Here is a 22755-nt window from a genome sequence, read left to right on the forward strand (position 1 = left end):
AAGGCACAGGGCCCCCAAGGCTGCGGAAGGAAGGAAGGAAAGAAGGAGAGAGGGAGGGAGGGAGGGAGGGAGGGAGGCAGGGAGGGAGGGAGGGAGGGAGGAAGGGTCTATGCCACTGGAGATATGCCTAGCCACCCCCCACGTGTGTGTCTGCTCATGCATAGGTCTCCCAGAACCAGTTTCACTGGGTGTCCCAGGAAATAGCTTGGGAAACAGAAACATAATTATAAGACACCCACCCAACGCTAGCTAGCCCAGCCTTGCCAGGTGTCTGAGCAGGGCCCCTGCTGTGGTTCTGCCACAGGCTCGCCTCAGAAGCCAGTGAAGGCCCTGAAGGCTCCAGGCTCTGGTGCACTGGGGAGGGGCCACGCAAGCTAAGAAAGGCGGTGGGTAGTGACACTGCCGCCTGCCCCTCCCACCCAGTGCCTATCTCTCCCCCACTCCCCACACCCCGCCCAGTGCCTATCCAGACCTTTCCAGTGTTGATGGCAGACTGGCCCCTCCTCTGTGCTGCTCCACAGGGGAAGTTGGGGCAAAGGGTCAGGGCTTTGGAGTCAGGATGCCTGGGTGTAAAGTGTGGCTCTACTACCGTCCCCTAAGTGAGCCTGGGAAAGCCATCTCACCTCCAAAGGCCTCAGCCTCTCCTTTGTAAAATGAGGATAATACGCCCATCTCATCCGATTATGTTGGATACACTCATTTTAGATCACCAGACTAAAACTCTGTGCCAGGGTGGAGGGATTCTTATAATAAAGCCCCTACTGTGTGTCAGCCATCAGTCTATCCTCTTGGATTACATTGCCTTTGATCTTCACAGTAACACCACAAGATGGGTTTTAATACACACATTTTCCAGATGAAAACCAAGGCCCGGAAAGGGTGAGTGTCTTCCACAAGGCCGTGCAGGCAGACCTCTGGGTCCTGGCCTCTTGGGTACAGGTCCTGGCCATTTCTCCTGTGCAGGTGCCCTTGCCTGGATACTTCCAGAATGCTGACCATTTTGTGGGGAGGTTGTCTTTTTAGCTGGTGCACCTCACAAAAGAATACTCTCCTCATGTCTGCAATGTTTCTATTTGGCCTTTTCTGGAGGCCAGCAGAAGAATCCTTTAGCAGGTTCAGGGGTGGTTGGGGGGCAGACATGTGCAAACTCGGAGCAGGCCTGGGTGACGTCTGGGGGCCTGGATGGAAGCCCTGCCTCTCGGGGAGGTAGCTGTGACGAGTGTGCAAATCACTGTTCTGGAAGGAACCAGGCCACTGCTGTGGAGGAGTGAGCCAGCCCCGGGGAGGGGAGGTCAGATTCCCGACTGCCAGGATCCTGCAGAGGGACAAGCTGACCCTGAAGGGCCCCCGAAGATCTTAGGTGGGTTTTTGAATTTCCTCTGATCTTCAAATAACTGAGAAAAATAAGTACAAGTTGGGGAATTTTTTATTAGCTAAGTTTATGCAATTTGCTGGCTTATCTTTTAGTCTGAAATGATCTTTTTTTCTACTGTGTTTGAAGTTTAACTATTCTTTTGAAAAAATAATGGTGATATAAGACAAATGGGGCTTTTCAAGTCCTTACTTGGCAAAATAAAAAGTTGGTAACTGTATTATTCCACCCACCTTCTCCACAGATAGGAGAGAAGTGAGCATATTTAACACATGCTGGAAAGACTAGAGTTAGAGGGAGGGTAGTACAGGAGAGAGAGTGGGAACAAATTACTGGCCCAGGGCTCTGAGGAGGCAGGAGGGGCGTGACCAGAGCTCAGACAGAGGGTGTGGCCTTCGGCAGAGGAGGCCATCCTCCCCCTGTAATCAAAAGGATGGAGGGTGCAGGCCAGCTGGCTAGAAGGCAAGAGAGGTCTCAACTGATGGCTTCTCATAAGAGCTCCACTCTGTAAAGTAAAATGTGAAGTAATCTGCAGAGAAAAGGCAGGAAGATGGGAGATTCTTGGTGTGAGGAGAAGAGAACATTTGCCACAAATTCAAGAGAGACTGGCCACAAGAACTGACATGGACCAGAAGTAAAATAGATTTCATAGCATGGGCCAACTGTGATTGATTGGTAGTGGCTACCTGGAGTGGGTGGATGTAAAGATTGATAACACACATCAGAGCTCAGCAGAGAAGAGGCCCTGATTGATTAGTGATGCCTGCTATGGATCAGGATTAGGACACATGCCTGTCACATACCTGCTCTGTCTGCCAAGAACACAGATGATGCTGGCAGTGAGGACCCATGAACCTGCAGTAATCTCAAGACACAGGTTGTAAGCTTTCCTACAGCAACACTGAACAGCTGGGGTGCAAATGAGGATGCTGCCCTCCAGGCCACTTCCTGGATTTATCCTAGTACCCCCTGCTCAGTGAGCCTCCCACTGTATATGAACTACTCCAGGGCAGGCACACACCTCCTCAGAATTGCCAACACCTAGGAATGTTCTATAAAGACATCCAGGACCAAATCACCCAAAATCGAGTTCATTCCATTCAGTCACAGGGCATCTCCTGGACCCCAGGCCTCGGGGAGTGGGGGCAGGGGTGTCTCAGTCCCAGGCAGTAGACAAAAATGGCAATTTTGTCCCTAGCTCCAGGGAACTGGGCTTTCTCAGGACGTGTTTACTTGTGCAACCATCCTGCAGCCTGGAACAGAATGAGTAATGTCAGAACTGGCAGAGCTGGGCTGGAGACATAGCCAGACTCAAGGGAGACCTCTAGGGTCATTCATGTCGAACTCTGAGAGCCAGAGGTTACTACAGGTTATCGCACATCCTGTAACCCTCACGTGCTAAAATCTGAAAGTAATTCTAACTTCTGACATGGCAAAGTCCTTTGACCCAAGCATCCTATTGTTTTAGGATCATGTGGTTCTCATATCCCATCGTCTATCATCATAGCATTCTAACGTTCTGGCCTAGTTTGCTTCAATCCCTCTTGGATTCCTTTGGAGGAGTATGGAGCTAAGAGCCTTCCAAGACCTGGAACTTCCTTCATGTCGGGCTACTGGCACCTGCCCCCACAGGAAGCAGAGGTCCTGGCAGAAAGCAGGATAATAGGAAGGTCGTGTGAGCTCAAGAGACAGAGGGGATTTAGCTGCTACCCTGAGCACCCCCACAGCCAGCACGCCCAGTCTCCAGGCTGACGCCAGACAGGGTGAGGGCTAGCGTCCCTTCTAGCCCCAACATTCAGCAATTCCACACATACCTGACAGAGGTTTGAGTGAAAGGAGGCAGAGTGAGTGAGAGAAGGCTTCCTGGAGGAAGTGAGACCACTTGAAGTTTCCTGGATGCAGGTCCAGCTACTTCTGTGTTCTTTCATCATCCCATAGTCCTCAGGACAAGACTCGCACCCACTTCCTTCCCCCCTTGCTCTTTACTCCGTGGCCTCAGGAACAGAAGAAAGCCCTTCAGAACTCATGATTGGATACAGAAGAGCAGTCATGGCCCATGTAGGGTCTTTTCAACCTTAGAAACAAACAGGCAGCACACGCCAGCTGCTTTCTCCCCTCTCAGGCAAACATCCCTGGCCAGCCACGCTCCCCATGCTGGAGTGCAGGGCCACAGTGTCTGGAAGTGTCTCAGAATTTCCTCATGCTTCACAGGACCCTGTGCCCCACCATGTGCACATCTGGCAGATGGCACACCTACTCTGGGCTGCAGCCCTTGTCCAGAGTCACGGTTCCTGTGCAGGGCATCCAACCAGCCAGAGGAACATCCCATCTGCTAGTTTGTCCCTAACAGGAGCCAGCCCTGGCCTCTGGAACAGGGGAGAGTCTAGAAGAACAGAGGTCCTCATGCCAGGCTTGAGCTCCAAGGCTGTGTCATCGGTGAGCAGGATGGGTGAAATGCCAGCCGTAGGTCCAGCGCTCTATCTAGCCAGTGTGGGCAAGGCAGGAGGGAAGAGCATGTCCTAGATTGAGAGCATGGGCTTCAGAGCCAGGCTCTGAGTTGGAAACCCAGACTTAGAGGAGGCAGCCTGGGCGGCCCGACTTCTCTGGGCTGCAGATTTCCCCTCTGAGAGCCCGGGAGTCATGGGCTGGTGCTGGTGCAGCTCAGAGCCTGGGCAGCACCATCCCTCGGTGAACGTGAGCTCTGTGTTGTTATTATTTCAGGGTCCTGGCCCCTCCGAGCCCACGTTCCTCCAAAGACAGGACCCACACAGGAGAAAGCAGGGCCATGCCAGGGAGGAGCAGAAGGGCTCTCTGACCTCTGAGGACTCAGCTGGGAGACTTACAGGGAAACCCCACTGGTCTCAGTTCCAAGTGACAGTGAGGCTCAGGCGCGGGTAGGCCCCATCCCTGTCCACATCGTTGGCCAACAGGGAGCTCTCCTGGAGTCCTGGGTGCTGTGATTCTAGAAAGGGAGCCTCTGGCTCTTGTAGGGTGTTACCATGCCTGAGGTCAGCCCTAGACTGGGCACTGCCCCCTGCAGGTCACATGCCTGACTTGTGGGAGGTCCCAGTAAAGGCTCCTGGAGAAAGGAGAAAGGAGAAAGCAGTGCTGTCTCCAGCCCTCAGAGTGAGTCAAAACCCCCAGGGCCTGTGTCCTCACCTCTAAACCCAATGCTGAATGAAGGAGTATCTGGTCCAAAGGAAATGGGTATTTCAGAGGAACCAAGAGTGTTGGCTTGGAGGGCGAACTTGGGGGGAGGGGCATACTTTTAAGAGGAAGTGCACAATTAGGACAGGTCCTGAAGGGAACCCCCAATCTAGGGTGTCAAAAGCCCAGAAGCAGCTCCAGACCCAAGAGGGAGCCTGCCTTGTGCCCTTTTTTAAACAAATATGTTTTCATTTATTTCAGAGAGAGGAAGGGAGAGAGAGAAACATTGATGTGAGAGGGCAACATTGATCAACTGCCTCCGGCACGTCCCCTACTGGGGATCAAGCCTGCAACCCAGGCATGTGCCCTGATAGGGAATCAACTCTGTGACCTCCTGGTGCATGGGACGACGCTCAACCAACTGAGCCACCCTGGTTGGGCAAGGAGTGCCCTTTAGATGGACACAATCTGTGTGAGCGCAGGCAAACCCTGCTCTGCCCTTTCTGCCTAAGTGACACTGAGACAGTCTGCTGGCCTCAGTGGGACTGTTGTGAGCTCAGTGAGAAAACGAATCAAAGTGTTTGGTACAATCTAAGTGCTAGGAAAACGGTAGGGGGATTGCTTTCTCAGTATCCATCTTTGCATCATTAAGGACAGATCTGCGCTGCCAGCTGAAGTCTTGGGGCTCTTCCGTTTGTGACACCCTGACTTCTAACAGTCCCCAGCGAGGATCAAACAGTAAAGGGGGCAGAATTGGGTGCCACCCAGCCAGCCCCAGCTCCCTGTAGGGTGTTTGAATCCCCTCTGCACCGACCTGACAAGCACTCATTGACTCTCTGCTTGCACACCCCCAGAGACGGGGCACTCACTCCCTGCAGAGCTGGACAGTTGCCTGGGCGAGTGTTCTTTGAAACCAGCTAAAACCTACCTCCTTAGTTTACCCTGCCTCGATTCAGAATGCCACCACTCAGACCTCCTGCCCCAACCCTTGCCATTACCCACCTCCTCTTTCACGTTCTGCTCTAACAACCCAGAACCACTGTTGGTGGCCAGCGCACTCCACACTCTTTTCCTTTTGTGCTCATGCATGTGCAATGCCCAGTGTCGGGAAGGCCTTTCCTTCTTTCCTTCCATTGACTCACCTGTGGTCCCTCCTCACTGATCTCCTCGTCTGGGTCCCGCCCCTTTCTCTTCAGCCACATAGAGTCCCTCCCTCCTTGCATGGCTCATGCTACCTGTCTCCTCTCCACCCTGTGATCACCTCGGAGTGGGGACATGTGTCTCAGGCCCTGGCACAAGACTGAGTGCAGGAGGTGTCCTTTCGGTCCAAGCCCACACCCTGCCCTGGGCTGGCCCAGAGAAGGAGCAAGGAAGCTCTGCTAGATGAGAAGCCCCCTGGGGGCCCCCCATTGCCCGTCCTTCCCCTGGTCCCTCCATTCAGCCCTCCTGTCACACTTCCTCACGAAAACAAACACCCCTGTCGCTTGACATCCGGCTGCTGCTCCTGGCAGCTAGATTAGCATTTGAAAGTTTCCCTTGCATTAATTTCAGACGGAACATAAATATGGGCTCGGGATCCCTCTTCCAGGAGGAGAAAACTGGAAACCCAGTGGACTCACGGGAGAGAAAACATGTGTGCTGGCCGAGGGGAGCCCTTGTTACTTTGGAGCTTTTGTGGGAACATCTGGTCCTCCCCTCCACCCGGCCCCCCAACAACTGTCTTGAAATTACCCTGTTAATTGGCAGGTTGTTCTTGCTGAGCGCTCACACACTTTCCCTCCGATCTGGTGAACCTTGGAAGGTACACATGTTTCTGACAATTTCCTGCCCCCAACACATGAACTCAGGATCCTTTGCAGCCGCCAGTACTTCAGAATAGTGTGCAGGGATGTGCGGTGAGTGAGGACATACATCGCTGCGCCTCTTACCAGCTGTGTGACCTGGGCAAGTGCTGTCCCCTCATAAACTGGGGGACCTCGAAGGCTGCCATGAGGATGGAATGAAACAATGTTGGAAACGCCTCGTGTACCCAGGGGGCTCACTAAGCAGTAGTTTGTGTTCAGGCCATCCGATGATGAAATCATAGAGGTGGGAGGACCTCTGGACCATTTGGGGAAATGGAGGCACATAGCAGACAATGAAGCTGCCCAAGGTCACACAGCCAGATGGCTCTTGAGCCAGGTTTTCTGTCCTAACCCAGCAATAGGATTCTTCTCTCTGTCCCACCCTGCCTTTCTGTGCTGGAGGGTAAATTGGGGCTGGTGGGCGGTGCCCAGCCTGTGCTCACTGAGCCTTGTGCTCTGGCACAGGCCTGCTTGGGCCGGGAAAAGAGGAGCCCTTTTCTCTGCACTAAAACATGGTGGGACTGTGCCCGCTCAGAGCAGGACACCTTCCCGTTTGTATCTGAACGCCCTTTACGTGGCAGTCTGGCTTGCAGAGTCAGTGAGGCGACACCAAAGCAGCCCCACATTCTCCACACCTTTACTCTTCCCCCAGGCCTTTGCTCCTTGCATCTCTCTCTGACTCCCATCCTGGGAGTCCTGGCTACCGGGGCCCTTCCTCCAGGAAGCCATCCTGATGTCCTCAGTGGGTTGGTCTCTCCTCCGCCGGGCTCCTTGTTTCCATTTCGGGGTTCCCTCTCTCCTCTCTCCTCTGTCAGCCTTTCTCTCTGTCTCTGTCTCTTTGTATCTCACTTCCCCATCCTTGCCTCTTTCTTATCTTTTACTCTCTGTCTGGGTGTCTCTCCTTTGCCTTCTCTCCCACCATTGTCTGTGTCGCTGTCTGTCTCTCATTGCCTGGGCCTGGGCCCCCCTCTCCTCCTCTCCCCTGTCTTTCTCCGCCTGGAGCTCCTGGTGTCCCTGTGAGCGTCTCTGTCCCCTCCCTGCCTCTCTGTGTGTCTCCCTCACTGTCTGTGGCTCTGTGGGCCCCATCCCCCACTGTCCTCCTTCTCTTCCCTCCTTTCCTCATCCACGTGGCCTCCGCAGATGAAATGGAACGTGCCTTCCTGCAGAGAGCTGGCCAGAGCACAGCTGTCAGTGCTGGCAGGAGCTGCTGAGCGGTGGCCAGGAGACCCGGGAGCCTGGGCAAGCCATGCAGGCTAACCCCCAACACCGGGGCCCCTTTGGAAACTGTCCACACCTTCCCGCAGGTTCCAGGGTGGGTGTGGCACCGCTCTCAGGACTTCTGGTCTTGGAGGCAAGCCTCGGCCCTGTCTGCCAGCCCTGGGGACAACATGCACTGGGCCAGGGGCAGGTTCAGGAGCCAAGCTCTTGGGATTGGTGGAATCTGCATGAACAACACCAAAGGGCCGGCCCAGGCTACAAGCGGAGGGGAGGGGATCATGAGCTCAGGCCTCCTGGGGATTGGATGAGATCATGGAAAGGATATGGAGTAGCAGTTTTTGTCACTCATTCATTCAACAATCATGAAGCCGCCACTGTGAGCCAGACTTGGGCTCAGCCCTGGGTCAAAGATCAATCAGGTCTGTCCCCTGTCCTTGCACAGTCTCCCATCCAGCAGCTTGTTGGGAACATGCTCTGACAGAGGCAGCTCTGGGTATGGGAAGAGCATCCCAGCTACAGCGAGGATGGTAGCCTGGCAGGGACAAGGGCAGGCGGTGTGGGCAGTGATTTCAGTCCAGCATGGTTAGGCGGTAAAATCGGGGGAATTCTGATGACTGAATGGATGGGGATGAGGAGGAAGAGAATGGAGTCAAGACAGGGCCCATCTGATTGTGTTGGCTCTGGGGGATGTTAGGTGCAGATTCCAGCAGGCCATTGGACAGATGGGTCTAAGCAGGGGCTGCAGTTCCAGAGGTCAGCACTGCATGGTAACTGACACCATATGGTGGATGATTTGTCCACAAACTGTGCGTAGCGTGAAAAGAAAAGAGGGCCATGGACAGGGTTCCCAGGGTCCCCATATTTACCGGGCAGGAGAAAGAGGACCCCCACCGAGAGGACAAACAGGGAGCAGTGAGAGGAGCGTGGACCGGGGCAGAACGGAGTTGTGTGGTCCTGTGAAACCAAGTCCTAAAGAATGGAATGGGACTGGGGTGGTGGGAGTGAATGGCTTGCATGTGTGGGCCTGGGGCACAGCCTACATGGGAAGGGCACCTCCTGGAGCTGTGCAAGGAGCAGCCTCATGCCCAGCCAGCGTGGCTCAGTGGTTGAGTGTCAACCTATGATCCAGGAGGTCAGGGTTCAATTCCAGGTCAGGGCACATGCCTGGGTTGTGGGCTCAATCCCCAGCATGGAGCATGCAGAAAGCAGCTGACCAATGATTCTCTCTCATCATTGATGTTTCTCTCTCTCTCCCTCTCCCTTCCTCTCTGAAATCAATAAAAATAGTATTTAAAAAAAAAAAAAAAAAGGAGCAGCCTCATGCAGGGGGGGAGGGACAAGAGGGAGGAGGTGAGGGTGAAGGTGGCATACAGGAGGGGATGGCAATTTGAAAACATCCTTTCTGATTGCTTCCAACTTCTCCAAGTATCTAAAGTCTTCTATTTGGGGTCTTATGCTGCACAATTAGGGCCTGAAACGGCTGCGGTGGAGGGAATAGATGGGGCACCGACTGGACACTGAAAAGTTACCGTAAATGCCCCGAGTCTGGTGGGCATCCTATAAGGCCTGGCCCCTGCTAGTGCCCCTGCTCCAGCCCCAGGGATGCCGCTTTAGGAGCAGCCGCAACGCCCTCAGTGAAGACTCACTGCTGCCCTTGTGCAACCCGAGGCGGCTGTTTTCGCTGGCAGTGCTGAAATCCTCTGAGTCAGTGGTCGGCAAACTCATTAGTCAACAGAGCCAAATATCAACAGTACAACGATTGAAATTTCTTTTGAGAGCCAAATTTTTTAAACTTAAACTTCTTCTAACGCCACTTCTTCAAAATAGATTCTCCCAGGCCGTGGTATTTTGTGGAAGAGCCACACTCGAGTGGCCAAAGAGCCGCATGTGGCTCACGAGCCGCAGTTTGCCGACCACGGCTCTGGGTGGACCACTGTTGGGCCTAGAAGCCTGGTCTTTAAACTGGTCTTCATGGAGGCAGGGAAGGGATTGGCTTTGCTGCCAAGTGTGGATTCCAAGAGCTGCTAGCAAGGAGTTCCTGCAACCGATGCCCTGGAGGCTGCACACCCCATCCCCCTTCCCGCCCAGTCCTGCTCTGGTACAAGCAAGAGTGGGGATGAGCCTGTGGCCTCAGCCAGGGGCCAGCCCAGCCCATCCATTGGACGTGCGCGCTGGGCTCTTCAGAAGGGCGTTCCCTCCTCTGCCTCATTGGGGCTTTAGAGCTGCCCAGGTGGCCAGAGGGAGCTGTGGCCAGAGGGAGATGTGCCTATGTGACACTCAGGAAGAAGCCACTTGCTCAGGATTAGAGTGGAGACTCGCAGCCTTGGCAGGAACCTGGGTCTTCTGTCCTCAACAGCACTGGGTCAGGACCGGAGCCTGGGAGGGCCTGTCATACCTGCTTTGTCCGAGTGTCTTCTGCAGCTGGCTTCCCAGAAGCCTCACTTACCTCCTTGTCTGTGCACATGCCATTCCCCCTACCTGGACAGCCTTTCTTCGGTGCCACCCCACTCCCATCCTCACCTAGCTAACTCTTATCCCATCCTTCAGCCAGCAATGCCACTCCAGGAAGTCTGCCCTGATCCCAGGTTGGATCAGATGCCTCCTGTGAGCTTCCTTCAGCATAGTGTTGGTGCCTGGATCAAAAGAGCCTCATTCTTGAGACTGTGGGTGCCAGGAACAGGCCCTACCTGTGCACATTGTCCAGCACTAGGTACGCTCTTGCTCCACGTTTGTCAGCTGGATAGATGGAGAAAGGGGGGCAGAAAAGGAACGAGGGAGGGAGGGAGAACACATTTTCCTAAAGGTCTCTGGAGTCAAAGCCTTCTTCACGGAATCTGAGAGCTAGGGGAGGCTATGGATATCATGCAGCCCACTCCCTTGTACATGGAGAGAAAGGAGGCATGCCAGCCTCATGGGTTTGCTCAAGGCCTCAGGGTGAGTGTAGGGGACCCCAGCCCAGTGATCTTGGGCAGTGGTCCAGAGGCGGCTTTCAGGGACTGTGGTGGGCTGGCTAAAGAGACTGCTGGGTGGGGAAATTGCTGGCGAGTGTAGGGCCAGCTGGTGAAGGACTACGGGCTCACCCTCTACTCCAGCCACGGTGCAGCCCCAGCCTGGCTTCCTCTGTGCTGGAGTCTCTCCTTTCCCCCGCAGCCCGTCCACCCTCTGTGCTCAGCCCTCCCTGGGGCTGTCAACATGCTGACCTCCCGGCTTCCCACCTGTCACCACCCGTCACAGGCAATTACCGTAACTGTGCAGGGATTTCCCCCAGGTTCTGGGATGAATGGTGAGCAGAAGGGAGCTGCCTGTGGGCACATAGGTGGGGGCGCCAGGGGCCACCACCACTCTGCCCACACTGACCAGGTTGGAGAGACTGAAGCCCAGGGAGCAAGAGGGGCTCAACAGGGTGCAAACTTCCAGCAGCCACTGTGTCCACAGTCCCTCGGCCTCCCGAGAGTCCTCTCTAACCCTCCTAACTGGAACCTCACTGTGTTCTCAGACCTCAGGCCTGCGTCCCACCGAAGGAGGGTGGTACCTGTTCAGCTGGGCTGCGGGTTGTGTGATTTAGACCTGTATTCTCCGTGTCTAGCACAGGCTGGCCTCAGAGCAAGTGCTTCACAAAGGTACCCCCGCCAATGGAGTGCTGTGGGCTGCCCCTACCTGCACAGTCCGGGCTGGGTCAGCTTCATGGTATGAGGCACAGCGATGCCACGGGACACACTGAGCCTTCTCTGCATGTCAACACTGTTCCTGCGGTCCCCACAGCCACTCTGGAGGTTGCTATCAAATCGTGCCCACTTTACAGAGGGGAGGACTGAGGCACAAGAAGGTACCACCAGAGCCAGGATTTGGACCCAGGCAGGGTGGCATCAGGACATCTTCCCGACATGCTGTACTGCTCGGAGCCTCGGCTTTGGCATATGTCACTGGTGTCTTGGCATACAGCTGAGCCCACTTGTCTCTTGTGTTCCAGGTCACTTTCTGGGGAACAACACAGTCATTGACGTCCTCCGGCAGGCGGGGCTGGAGGTGGAGCACACACCCGCAGGGCAGACCATCCACAGGTAAGCAGCGGGATGTCTGCGGGGGCGGGGGGGGGGCGGGGGCGGGGCCTGGCCTGCTGCTAGAGGTCCACGGGCCAGGACTGACCGTGGGCTGCATGGCGGGCTGCTCCCTGCCTCCCTGCTCAGGCCCTCTGGTGAGATGGGGCCTTGTAGGCACTGGCCCTGACCAGGCACCTAAGAGAGGAGAAGCTAGGCTGGAGGTGGGGAGACTGGACAGCAGGCTGGAGCACAGCCTTGGCAGGAGGGAAGGGTGGCGGGCCTGGCAGAGGTGGTGGAATGGGAGGAGGGTTAAATTTTGAGAGTTGTTCAGGATTTGGAGACTGGTGATCAGGTGGGACGGAAGGGCTCTATAGGATGCCTGGGTGGCTGCCTAGAGGACTTGGGGGATGCTGGGGCTCTGAACTGAGATGGGGCCATGGTCAGGGTGAGCAGTGGCTTAGCCTCTTTCCTGTGTCCCAGCCCCACCCCCACCTGGTCCTCACCGTCCCCTGACCATACTTTTCCCAGTGCTGCCTCTTGGCCGTGCCCATCGCCTCGACTGTCCTGCTAGAGCACATCACTCCACTCACAGAGCCACATAACGGCATCCTCTCTTCCTGTGGGGGGGTCCCTCCCAGGAGCTGCCCGAAGGCTGGGGTCAGCTGGGTCCCTGTGTGGCCCATAGTGCCAGCACCAGGCATGGAACCACAGAGGTGTCAGCATGCTGGGCAGCTCCGGGGTCAATCACAGGATCCTCGAGCTCAGGGGTCCCATGCAGCCCATGCTCCGCCCAGCCTTTATGAAAGAACTCTCCTCACCAGCCCACGAGGGTGACCATAGTGTGATTTGGGCCCGCATCCCTGACGTTACAAGACCCAGAGTCCAAAAGAAGCCTGAATGATCATAGTTAATATTTGTAGTAGCTCACTGTGTACCAGGCTCTAAGCGTTTCTAACTCACTGAATCCTCATGACAGTCATGTGTGGTAGGAACTACGAGTATCCTCATCTTAAAACTGAGGAACCTGAGGCCCAGAGAGGTGAAGTCATCTCAGAAGGGTACACAGCTCAAGTAAATGGCAGTGTAGGGCCACCCTAAGCTCCTAATCACCCCCTGTGTCCGATTTGGGGCTCAAGGTGGACTACAAACTTTCTGGGCTCCTTCCTCTTCTCATCTTCTGAGCCAGCCTGACAAGACTGCTCTTCCTGAACATTTAAGCACAGTACAGTCAGATGGTGCTAGGCTGGGCAGGCATGTGTTGAGGGGTAAGGGACAAGGGAGCCTTGGGGACAGAGTATTCTTCAAGCTCCCCCTTCACCTTGAAGCTCATTGTATCTGAGGTCAGGGTAGGGATGGGTGAAGGGGGGGGCAGGCTGGAGAGGCCGCCTCAGCTCCTATTCATCTAGATCCCAGGCATTGGAGGAGGGTCCCCTTCTCCTCTCCCCACCCCCGACTCCCCACCCCAGACCCAGCTCCTAGGGCTCTCAGCCTGGTCTCTGAGTGCAGACTGAAATCCTGCGGGTGGAGTGAAGGAGCAGGGCTGCTGTGGAGGCCCCAACAATAAAAGCCATCATGGCCACAGGTGCTTCCTGGAGCCATCTTTTTGTCTGCCTGTTTTGAATTATCTCCCCAGCATCTGCGGCATCTCCTGGACCCTGGGAATCTGGAGTTGCTATGGGGGCTGGGGGTGGACAGGCTGAGCTGATGGCCTTCTCTACCTCACCCATTGTGCACACGGGAGTGTACAGGCTGCTCGCTGCCCTGGGGGCCACCTAACCTTTGCAGCTCCTGAGACTGTGGCCAACTTTCTCCCAGAGACAGATGGCCCCTTGGGATTCTGTTTGGGCCACAGACAGGAGAGAATAAAAGCAGAGGTGCAGAGGATGCGCCCAGGCTAAGGGGTGTCTGTGAACACCTCTGTAGGGAATGTGAATTACACCCAGGTGGATGCGTCAGTGCCCGCTACAGCCAGGCTCATTTGCTTGCTGGCCAGCATCACAGAGAGGCTTGTTATGTGCCAGACATGTGACCATCCTCATGAAGTGAGTAGCATTTACACTCCCGTTTTGCAGTTCACTGCTGCTTGAGACAGTTGTGTCACCTGTCCTTAGTCACACAGCCTGTAAGTGGCAGAGCCAGGATGTGCACCCATGTCTGTCAATCTCCACTTTGAGCTCTCTTCTGCTTAACACTGTCCTGCCTCCCTGAAAAGGTGCTCAGGGAGGTGTGTTAAATGCATGAATGGGTAGTTGGCTGAATGACACAAGCAACAATGTTAATATTTAATTAATAATATTTTAAATATATTTTTATTGATTTCAGAGAGAAAGGGAGAGAGAAAGATAGAAACATCAATGATGAGAGAGAATCATTGATTGGCTGCCTCCTACATGCCCCACACTGGGCACCAAGCCCACAATCTGGGCCCATGCTGACCGGTAATCGAACCATGACCTCCTGGTTCATAGATTGATGCTCAACCACTGAGCCACGCTGGCCGGGCTAATTAATAATATTAATTACCTAACTGTTTCAGCTGCTTGCTATTTGCCAGTCACCTACATAATCCTAATGGGGATATTATAGGTACGGGCTGTAATATCCCCATTTTACAGAGCAGGAGACTGAGGCACAGCGAAGTTAGGTAACTCACCCAAAGTCCCTCATCCCGAACTTGTTGAATAAATGAGACCCAGAGCCAGGGACATGGCTCACTCCCTCACCTCCTAGTAGTCTGAGCTCAGACATCACCCGGCAGCACCCGGCAGTGACCAGACCATTTTCCCCACCCAGCACCCCACCGCCACCCTCTCCCCTGTCTCTGCTTGGTCTCCCCAGCAGTCATCACCATCTGACATCCTCTATGTCTTACTCTCCATTTTCTGCTTCAGCTTGTTAGCTCTACTGGTAAGAGGGCAGGACTTTGGTTAGGTCACTGCTTCTGCCCAATTCCTAGAAAAGTGCAAGGTAGATGCTCAATATATATTGAATCAATAAATGAAAGAATGAGTCAAAGCTCCGTCTCTCAGCCCCAGACACTGGTTGTCCTGGGTTATCCTCACCGGGCCCAGGAGAGGCATGCTAGCATCTTCTCTTGCCACAACAGCTCACCCATTGATTTGCATCCCCTGTCACACGTGAATGACACGCTGCAACATGTGAGCTTCATGAGCTGTCGCCCTTTCCAGCCCTGCCGCCAGGAGCCCTGCACCCCCATCCGAGAGGACCTCATCGAGCCCGGCCCCCGTGACCCCTGCTGCTGCCGTCCCCGCAGCACCCTCGGTGACCCCCACCGCCCCGCCTGAGGAGGAGGACCCAGCCCTATCCCCACACCTCCTGCTCCCCGACAGCCTCAGCCAGCTGGAGGAGTTTGGGCGGCAGAACAAGTGGCACAAGAGGCAGAATAAACAGCAGCGGCCGCGGCAGTTCAATGACCTCTGGGTCCGCATCGAGGACAGGTGAGCTGGGGAGGTGCAGGTCTGCTGGGAGCTGGGCATCTCTCCGGGCAGCCTCAGGCCCCTCGGAGCCAGGCACACTGTCACCCACAAGCCCTTGGGGAGCCCGGCAGGTGACTGCGCAGCAGACACCTTAGCGTTGTCTTGTCCCCATCCCCAAAGGACCTCCTGTTCATCTTTCAGGCTGATAGAGCACACGCACATCTCACTTTTCATTGTTATCCTCAGAATGAGAGCAAGTATAATTTTCTTCATTTTAAAGGCGAGGGACTAGAAGCTTCCTTCAAGTGCCATGGACAAAAGTCTGCTTTGCCCTTGATTGCCTGGGATGAACCTGGTGTGCAGAGCAGGCTCCATGGGAGCCAGGAGGAAATGGGACAGGCTGGCTACAGCCAAGGCCGTGAGCTCCCTGTGCCTGGAGTCTCAGTGGCTGACACCCTGGCAGGGAGGCTGCAAGAGAGAGATGGGAGAGGCCACCTGGCACCCTGAGGCTGTGGGCTCCGTCTCAGCAGGGGATGGGGAGTTCGTGATAAACCTCTTTAAAAATGGGCAGGTGCAGAAATTCCTCTACTATACTGATACCTCCCTATCCTCTGCCTGTGTGCCCCTCCCCGCACCCTGCACCACATCTGCCTGGCTGTCACCAAACTCCTCCTGCCCTCCCACCTCTGCTGCTGCAGGCTCAGTACAGCGCGGTCTCCCTAGATTCCACTTTGGGGCAAGAATCTTCATATTTGGTGAACAAGGTTTCCAGGGCACCCGGATGTCCCAGGAAGTGACCATCAGTGAGAGGCAGAGACCTTCTCTCTGTGGGAGCCGCACCCTGGGCATCGTGCCCCCGCAGTGGGCCCTCGGAGACGAGGAGTCTCCATCTGGACCTCCTCAGAGTTCCCAGAAAGCATCACCCTGGGCCCTTGTTAAACAAATTCCCAGGCCCCACTGCAGACCCCCCCAAATCAGCACATGCAGGGTCCTGGAGAGCAGCGTGGTGAATGTGCACTGGAGGTTCTTCTGAGCAGCTTTGGAAAATGCAGACCCCATTCTGCATTTACAGATGTTGAACCAAGGCCCGGGGCGGGGGCTTGGCGGGGTCACCCAGAAATCAGGAGCTGCCTCCTGCGCAATTCAGGCATGATCTCCCTGCAGCCAGGTCTGAGTCATCGGCATGAAGCTGACATAGTCCAGTCCACTCTCTTAAAGTGCGGGGTGTGCACGATCTTAAAGAGACTTCCAGCAAACAAGAGTCGAGTCCATTGTTCCTTTGGCTGTGTGTTGGCTTACAGCGCCTGACTTGGGTTCCTGGGAAATGTACTCTGCAGAGCCCTCGCCAGCCCGGCCTGCCTGGGCAGAGGCACTGCTGCAGCTGTATTGGCTGCAACACATTCGACTCACGTGCCCAGCATGGGCCCAGCATGGCCGCCCCCTTCAGACCTGGAGCGAGGGCATAGGGTTGCTGAGCTGCTTCCTGCAGCCTGGGGAGGCCCCGGCAGCCCCTAAAGCACTTTGATCCAGCGGGTCCCGCAGCCCTGATCAACCTGCCCGGTGACCAGGAGACCCAGCCAGTGGCGGGTCCAGCCCCCAAGGTGACAGGAGGCTGGGCTGTCAGCTCCAGCATGAGACCCCCAGCCCCTAACCATGTCTGAAAGGTAAATTTGGGCAAATGACTCCAAAAACAGTTTCCTTTTCACAACACGGAGCTCTGAAACACAGAGCCCGGTTTCAGGAGAAGAAAACAGCTTTTCTTTGGAAAGGGGGCCTTCCCGGTCCCAACAGGTAAACTATGGTTGGGTAACTTTCTCCCCTCTGGTTGGGTTGGAGAAGGAAGTTTCCACCGACAGGCAGCCTGTTTGTTGAAAGTTTCCCTGCTTCTTAGGGAGCAGGCCTGGGCTCCAGGGCGGCCTGGTGCAGGCACAGCTTCTGGGGCTCCCAGGTCCCACGCTGTCCTCTTCAGGTTCCCCAGTTCTCCAAGAGGAGGCTGAGGAGAGCTCTCTGGGAGACTAGGGCCCATTTATAGTCCTTCTAACCAAATTATTTTCTTTGGGACTTTAATTCCATTCAGTTTTCTCATTTTCTTCCCCCTAAATCCCACTAGAGCCATCCCCTCCTCCCATCCCCTCCCCTCCATTCCCTCCTCCCCTCCCCTCCTCTCCACCGCCTCCTCTCCATCCCCTCCAACCCCTCCTCTTCACCCCCTCCTCTCCATCCCCTCCTCTCTGTCCAGCTCACCTTCCACCAGGGATCCTGCAACAGGGTCCTAACAGGCCTCCTGGTCCTAGCACATCGCTGCTCCTCAGCTTCAGATTCCTTGTAGCTCCCACCACCACCAGGTTAACTTCCTGCAGCTCTGCCCAGATGCAGTGCCTGTCACCCCTTTCCTGCTTACCCGCTGCCCCTCCTCCCAAGGGATAGAGGGCCCTGTTTGTGCCAGGCTTTGGGCTGCCTCTCAATGGACTGTGCCAAGCCCCCAGCTCCGCCTTTGTACTTGCCTCTCTCCCGGCCAGGGTGGGTGCCAGTGGACATGTGTGAGCTCCTGCTCTGTGCCAGGCTCTTACATTCACCATGTCCCTCAGTCCTCTCAGGAGCCCTTGTTTGACGAATAAGAAAACTGAGGCTCAGCGAGGTCAGGTAACTTGCCTAAGACCACACAGCAAATCAGGTGTGGAGTCTGTCTAATGCTAAGGGTCACAGTCATTCGACCACCATGAAGACGCCCTTGCCACCTTCACCTGACGAGCGTCTCCCTATCCTCACTGAAGTCTCCCTTCCTGCCCTAGCTTTCCCTGCTGCCCCCTCCCCTGCGTTCCTGCAGCGCCTGTGGGTGTCTGATCCTGAAGTAGTCGCACAGACTGCAATTTCTAGATTGCGTTTCTAGGCTGGGAGCCCCTGGGGGCCAGATCTGGGTTGGACTTCTGTGCGTCCCTGGAGGCCTCGCTGAGGGTGTGTTGAGGGAGAGGAGGGCGAGAGCCAGGGTAGGGGCTGCAAGCGCCTGGGCAGGATACCACCTGGAGCAGGCTGGCCTCCCCCTGCCCCTCATTACCCGAGATGTAAACACACGGGAGGAAGTTTAGAGAAGCAGCAGCCCGTGGCAGGATGATTTATGGGGACCCGTGGAAAGGGCCGAGCCTGTGTCCGCACATGGCTGCACACCGGCGGCAGAGGGCTCCACATCCGAGAGCCGGGCAGGGCAGCAGGACAGGGCCGTCCCATGCTGGCCTTGAGCAGAGCACCGCCCAACGAGCTAGGACCTGTGGCAGTTTCTCCTTTTGTGCTGTTAGGGCCTTGACTGGTCTTTGAAGGCCATGCCAGCTCTATAGTTCTCCGAGTCCACAGGGTGTGTGTGTGTGTGTGTGTGTGTGTGTGTGTGTGTGTGTGTGTGGTGGGGTGGAGGTTTGGATGAACAAGGGAGCAGGGTGCTGGGCCACCAGGATTGGAAGGACAGTCATGAGGGGGCAGGTGCTGCAAGAGCTGGGCATGGCCTGAAGCAAGAGGAGGGCGTCAGTATGTGATGGACACAGAGCATTGTGGGTGCCACCATGTAGAGGCAGGGGGTGCAGGACAGGGGTCATTGCCATCTGGCCCTCAGCTTCCCCTGAAGTTTGAGCTGAGGATCAGGGCTCCAGCCCCTGGGGTCCGGGCGGGCTCTGTGCCCCTCCTGCCAGCCAGCCCTTCCTGCCTGATGCCCTCCAGCTTCGCTTTCTCCTAGCAGAGCCCGGCCCTCTCCCTGGGCAGGGTGGTCGGCTAGAGGCCAGGAACCCATCTATTAGAGGTAGAAGATGCCCCCTGAGAAATGGGAAGCAGCTCCCTCAGTGAGTAAAAGCACAAATTCAGGTAGAACAGGATTCTAAGCCCTGCGCCTCATACTTGCTTTGAGGCTTAGAGGGTCAACGAGATGGTGCTTGTAAAGTGGTACCAGTTGTCTCCAGGGCTGGTGGCCAGCGGTGAGCCTTTGACTCTCAGCGTCTGGTCTAAGATGCCCCCCTCACAGCAGGAGCTGCTCACGGGCCTTCGGCACATCGAAGACTCACAGCCTTAAATGAGCCACTGGGCTGGCGCTGCACAATATCTGCCCTCCACCCCACTGAGCAGGAGCTCATTGGCCTCAGACGGATGCCCAGCCCTGTGTTAAGTGCTGGTGGGGACCAGAGTAGGAAGAGGCTCAGGCCATGGCTGGGCAGGGACAACTCCCCACTATGTTGCAACTGAAAGAGCCCTGAAGCCACAGTCCATCTGCCTGTGCTGCCTGCGAAGGGAATCGGTCACTGAGGGCTGGGGGGTCGGGGCCCTGAAGGTCAGAAGTGACCCTGGAGTCTGAGGGGAGATGAAGGGCTTCCTACAGAAAACCACATGGCCAAAGGGGTGGAGGCTGCCGTGGACCTGAGATGCCGGGATGCTGAGCCGCAGGCAAGCCCAAAATTTTTTTTAACTTTTCAATTACAGTTGACATTCAATGTTACTTTATATTAGTTTCAGGTGTACCGCATAGTGGTTAGACGATTATATAATTTATGAAGTGATCCCTCAATAATTCTAGTACCCACCTGGCACTATACGTAGTTATTACAATATTACTGACTATACTCCCTGTGCTGTACTTTACATCCCCTTGACTATTTTGTATCTACCAATTAGTGCTTGTTAATCCCTTCACCTTTTTCACCCGGCCCACCTCCCATCTGGCACCCCTCAGTTTGTTCTCTGTATCTATGAGTCTGTTTCTGTTTTGTTTGTTCATTTATTTTGTTCTTTAGATTCCACATATCAGTGAAATCAGACTATATTTGTCTTTCTCCATCTGACTTACTCCACTCAATGTAATACCCTCTAGGTCCATCCATGTTGGTGTAAATGGTAAAATTTTGTTCTTTTTTACAGTCGAGTAATATTCCATTTTATATACGTACCACCTCTTCTTTACCCACTTGGGTTGCTTCCACATCTTGGCTATCGTAAATAATGCTGCAATGAACATAGGGGTGCCTGATTTTAGAACTAGTGTTTTGGATTTCTTCAAATATATATCCAGAATTGGAATTGCTGGGTCATCAGGTGGTTCTATTTTTAATATTTTAAGGGACTTCCATACTGTTCTCCACAGTGGCTGCACCAATCTGCATTCCCACCAGCAGTGCACGAGGGTTCCGTTTCTTCCACATCCTCACCAGCACTTGTTGTTTGTTGACTTATTGATGATAGCCATTCTGACAGGTGGGAGGTGATTTCTCATGTGGTTTTCATTTTCATTTCTCTGACCGTTGGTGACATTGAGTATCTTTTCATATGTCCATTGGCCATCTGCATATTCGCTTTGGAGAAGTGCCCATTCAGGTCCTCTGCCCATTTTTTAATTGGATTGTTTAATTTCTTTGGTGTCAAGTTATATAAGTTCTTTATAAATTTTAGATATTAACCTCTTATCAGATGTATCATTGGCAATATATTCTCCCATTCAGGGGGTTGCTTTTCATTTTGTTGATTGTTTCCTTTGCTGTGTAAAACCTTTTTAGTTTGATGTAGTCCCATTTGTTTGTTCTTTCTTTTGTTCCCCTTGCCCGAGGAGGTATGTCAGGAAAAAAAAATGTGACTAAAAGGAAGGTCAGAGAGTTTACTGCCCAGGTTTTCTATAGTCACTTACGTTTCTGCCCATGTCTGGCGCGCTTGGCCCAGAGAGGCCAGGCCTGGGCTGGAACCATAGTGAGGTCTCCTCCAGCAGGATCGCACTGAGACCTCCACCCCCAGCGTCAGGGCCCCCTAGCATCAGGGCCACTTGGCACCAGGCCCCCCAGCATTAAGGTCCCCTAGCATCAGGGCCCCCTGGCATTAGGGCCCCCCAGCACCAGGGCCCCCGGGCACCAGGCTCTGCTGTCCAGGCTCCATCTCCCCTTGTCTCCTTAGAGCCTGCTCAGAAGCCACCCAGGACACAACCCAGCAGCCCTTTGTGTTGGCAAGAAAGCCACAGCCCCAAGATTCCCAGAACCCAGCCTGGATGGCTGTTGGAGACCCTCTGATGCCAAGATTGGCCACCTGCTCCAGGAAGCCCTATGAAGGGGCCTTGGGGGACAGACAGCTGACACTGTCTCAAGCACCAGCCTGCTTTTCTGTGCGTTATACTTTGGACTTCTACCTTCTGGCTTCTGCTGCTAGAAAACACTTAGAAGTCCAAGGCTCCTTCATTGTACACCTGGGGAAACTGAGGCCTGGAGGACAGGACTTGCCCAGAGTCACGTGGCAAGCAGGAACATAGGGCTGGCTAGAACGAGGCTGCTGCCTTCCCTCAGGCAGAGGGTCCTTCCCCACTCCAGAAGCCCCTCAGCTCAGAGCAGACTGGGCCCCTCGGTGCCAGCCGTCTGCGGAGCCTGGGAACACTCAGAGTGTTTGGTTTGGCTTTGAGGCCATTTTGCCATGAGACACTTTTCCCAGCATGGGTCGGGGTGGGGGGTGAAGGGGATCTGGACTGGGGAATAAGCTCTGTGAGCAAGGGAGGTGGGGCATTTGGAGGGGCTTTCTGCCCCCGCCTGCCGCCTCCCCCCATTTCCCTGGGACTCCTTCCAAGCAATAAACCCCACTCCACTCTGGCTCCAAGCGGGAAGAGGAGTGGTTGCATCTTTGGTTTTCAAAGTGTAAAAGCAAAAGCCTTCGGGTGCTTTGTGAGACAGTTTTCATAACTCCTACTGGGTCTTCCTTCTATGGCCTGGGCCCCCACTGCCGCTCTGGCACCCCACATGGCACCCTAGGCTCCTCTCCTGAGGCCAGCCCTCCTTGCCTTCCTGCTGCTCAGGCTGAAAGGACGGGGCAGCAGCTGGGAGGAACTTTCATGCCCTTTTGTGTTGTATGCAGGGATGGGGGTCCTTTTCTTAGAAAAGAAAGGGAGGGAAGGGGCTGAGGCAGTGACCCTGCTGGGCATGGGTTTTCTGGGTCCCAGCAGGAAGCAGCACACTTCACCCCTGGGCCCTCCCATCGCACACTTGCTCATCTGCACAGTGAGATCGGCACCCAGGCCGGGTCAGGCTGGACAGCAGACTGCCCAGGACACATCTGTGTCCTAACCTACTTCCGGCTCAGTTTCTGCATCTTGGAAATGGGGATGATAACAAAGGCACACACCCAGCATCCAGCACAGTGTCTGCCAGCACGTGGGAAGTGCTCTATGAATGGAGCATGTTATTAGTAGGGCAGACACATGCAAGCATATTAGTAATGATGACAAAAATAGCCAATACCATGTAGCACCATGTGCCTGGCATCATTCAAAGCTCTTTACAGAAACCCATCCAAACCTTGTGTGTCCTGTAGGTACCTGTGACATAATGTGATCAGTGAGAAATGTACAAGATTTTATGGGAGCCTGAATGCTCCCAGAGGGCAATGAGGCTGCAGGACAAAGAGGCTCCTAGGCGAGGGGACATTGAGTCTGCATTCGAAGGGGAGTAGCATTCGAAAGGGAGTAGCATTCAAAGGGGAGTGGCATTCGAAGGGGAGTAGCATTCGAAAGGGAGTAGCATTCAAAGGGGAGTGGGAAACTGGCCACAGAACATTAGATGTGCCTGGAGAGGGTTGGTGTGTGCTGGGAGGTGAGATCAGCTGGCCCCAGACCATGACCATTCTCCGATGGCTGAGGCATGGGATGGGGAGCACAACAGGCCAGATGCTGTGGGTTATAAGGGGCACTCAAAGCACATGGT

General features: G+C 54.9%; 1 protein-coding gene across 1 annotated transcript in view; it reads left to right on the forward strand.

Annotated features, from left to right (window-relative positions):
• Nucleotides 1-22755, forward strand: part of TRABD2B (TraB domain containing 2B) — a 194179-nt gene that overhangs the window by 169033 nt on the left and 2391 nt on the right. Inside the window, exons 5-6 of the mRNA XM_008139339.3 lie at nt 11552-11642; nt 14810-15079. Of these exons, the coding sequence (XP_008137561.2) occupies nt 11552-11642; nt 14810-15079 (361 nt within the window). The remainder of the gene's footprint in view (nt 1-11551; nt 11643-14809; nt 15080-22755) is intronic.

This window comes from Eptesicus fuscus, chromosome 9 (assembly GCF_027574615.1).
Source record: "Eptesicus fuscus isolate TK198812 chromosome 9, DD_ASM_mEF_20220401, whole genome shotgun sequence".
NCBI classification, from domain to species: domain Eukaryota; kingdom Metazoa; phylum Chordata; class Mammalia; order Chiroptera; family Vespertilionidae; genus Eptesicus; species Eptesicus fuscus.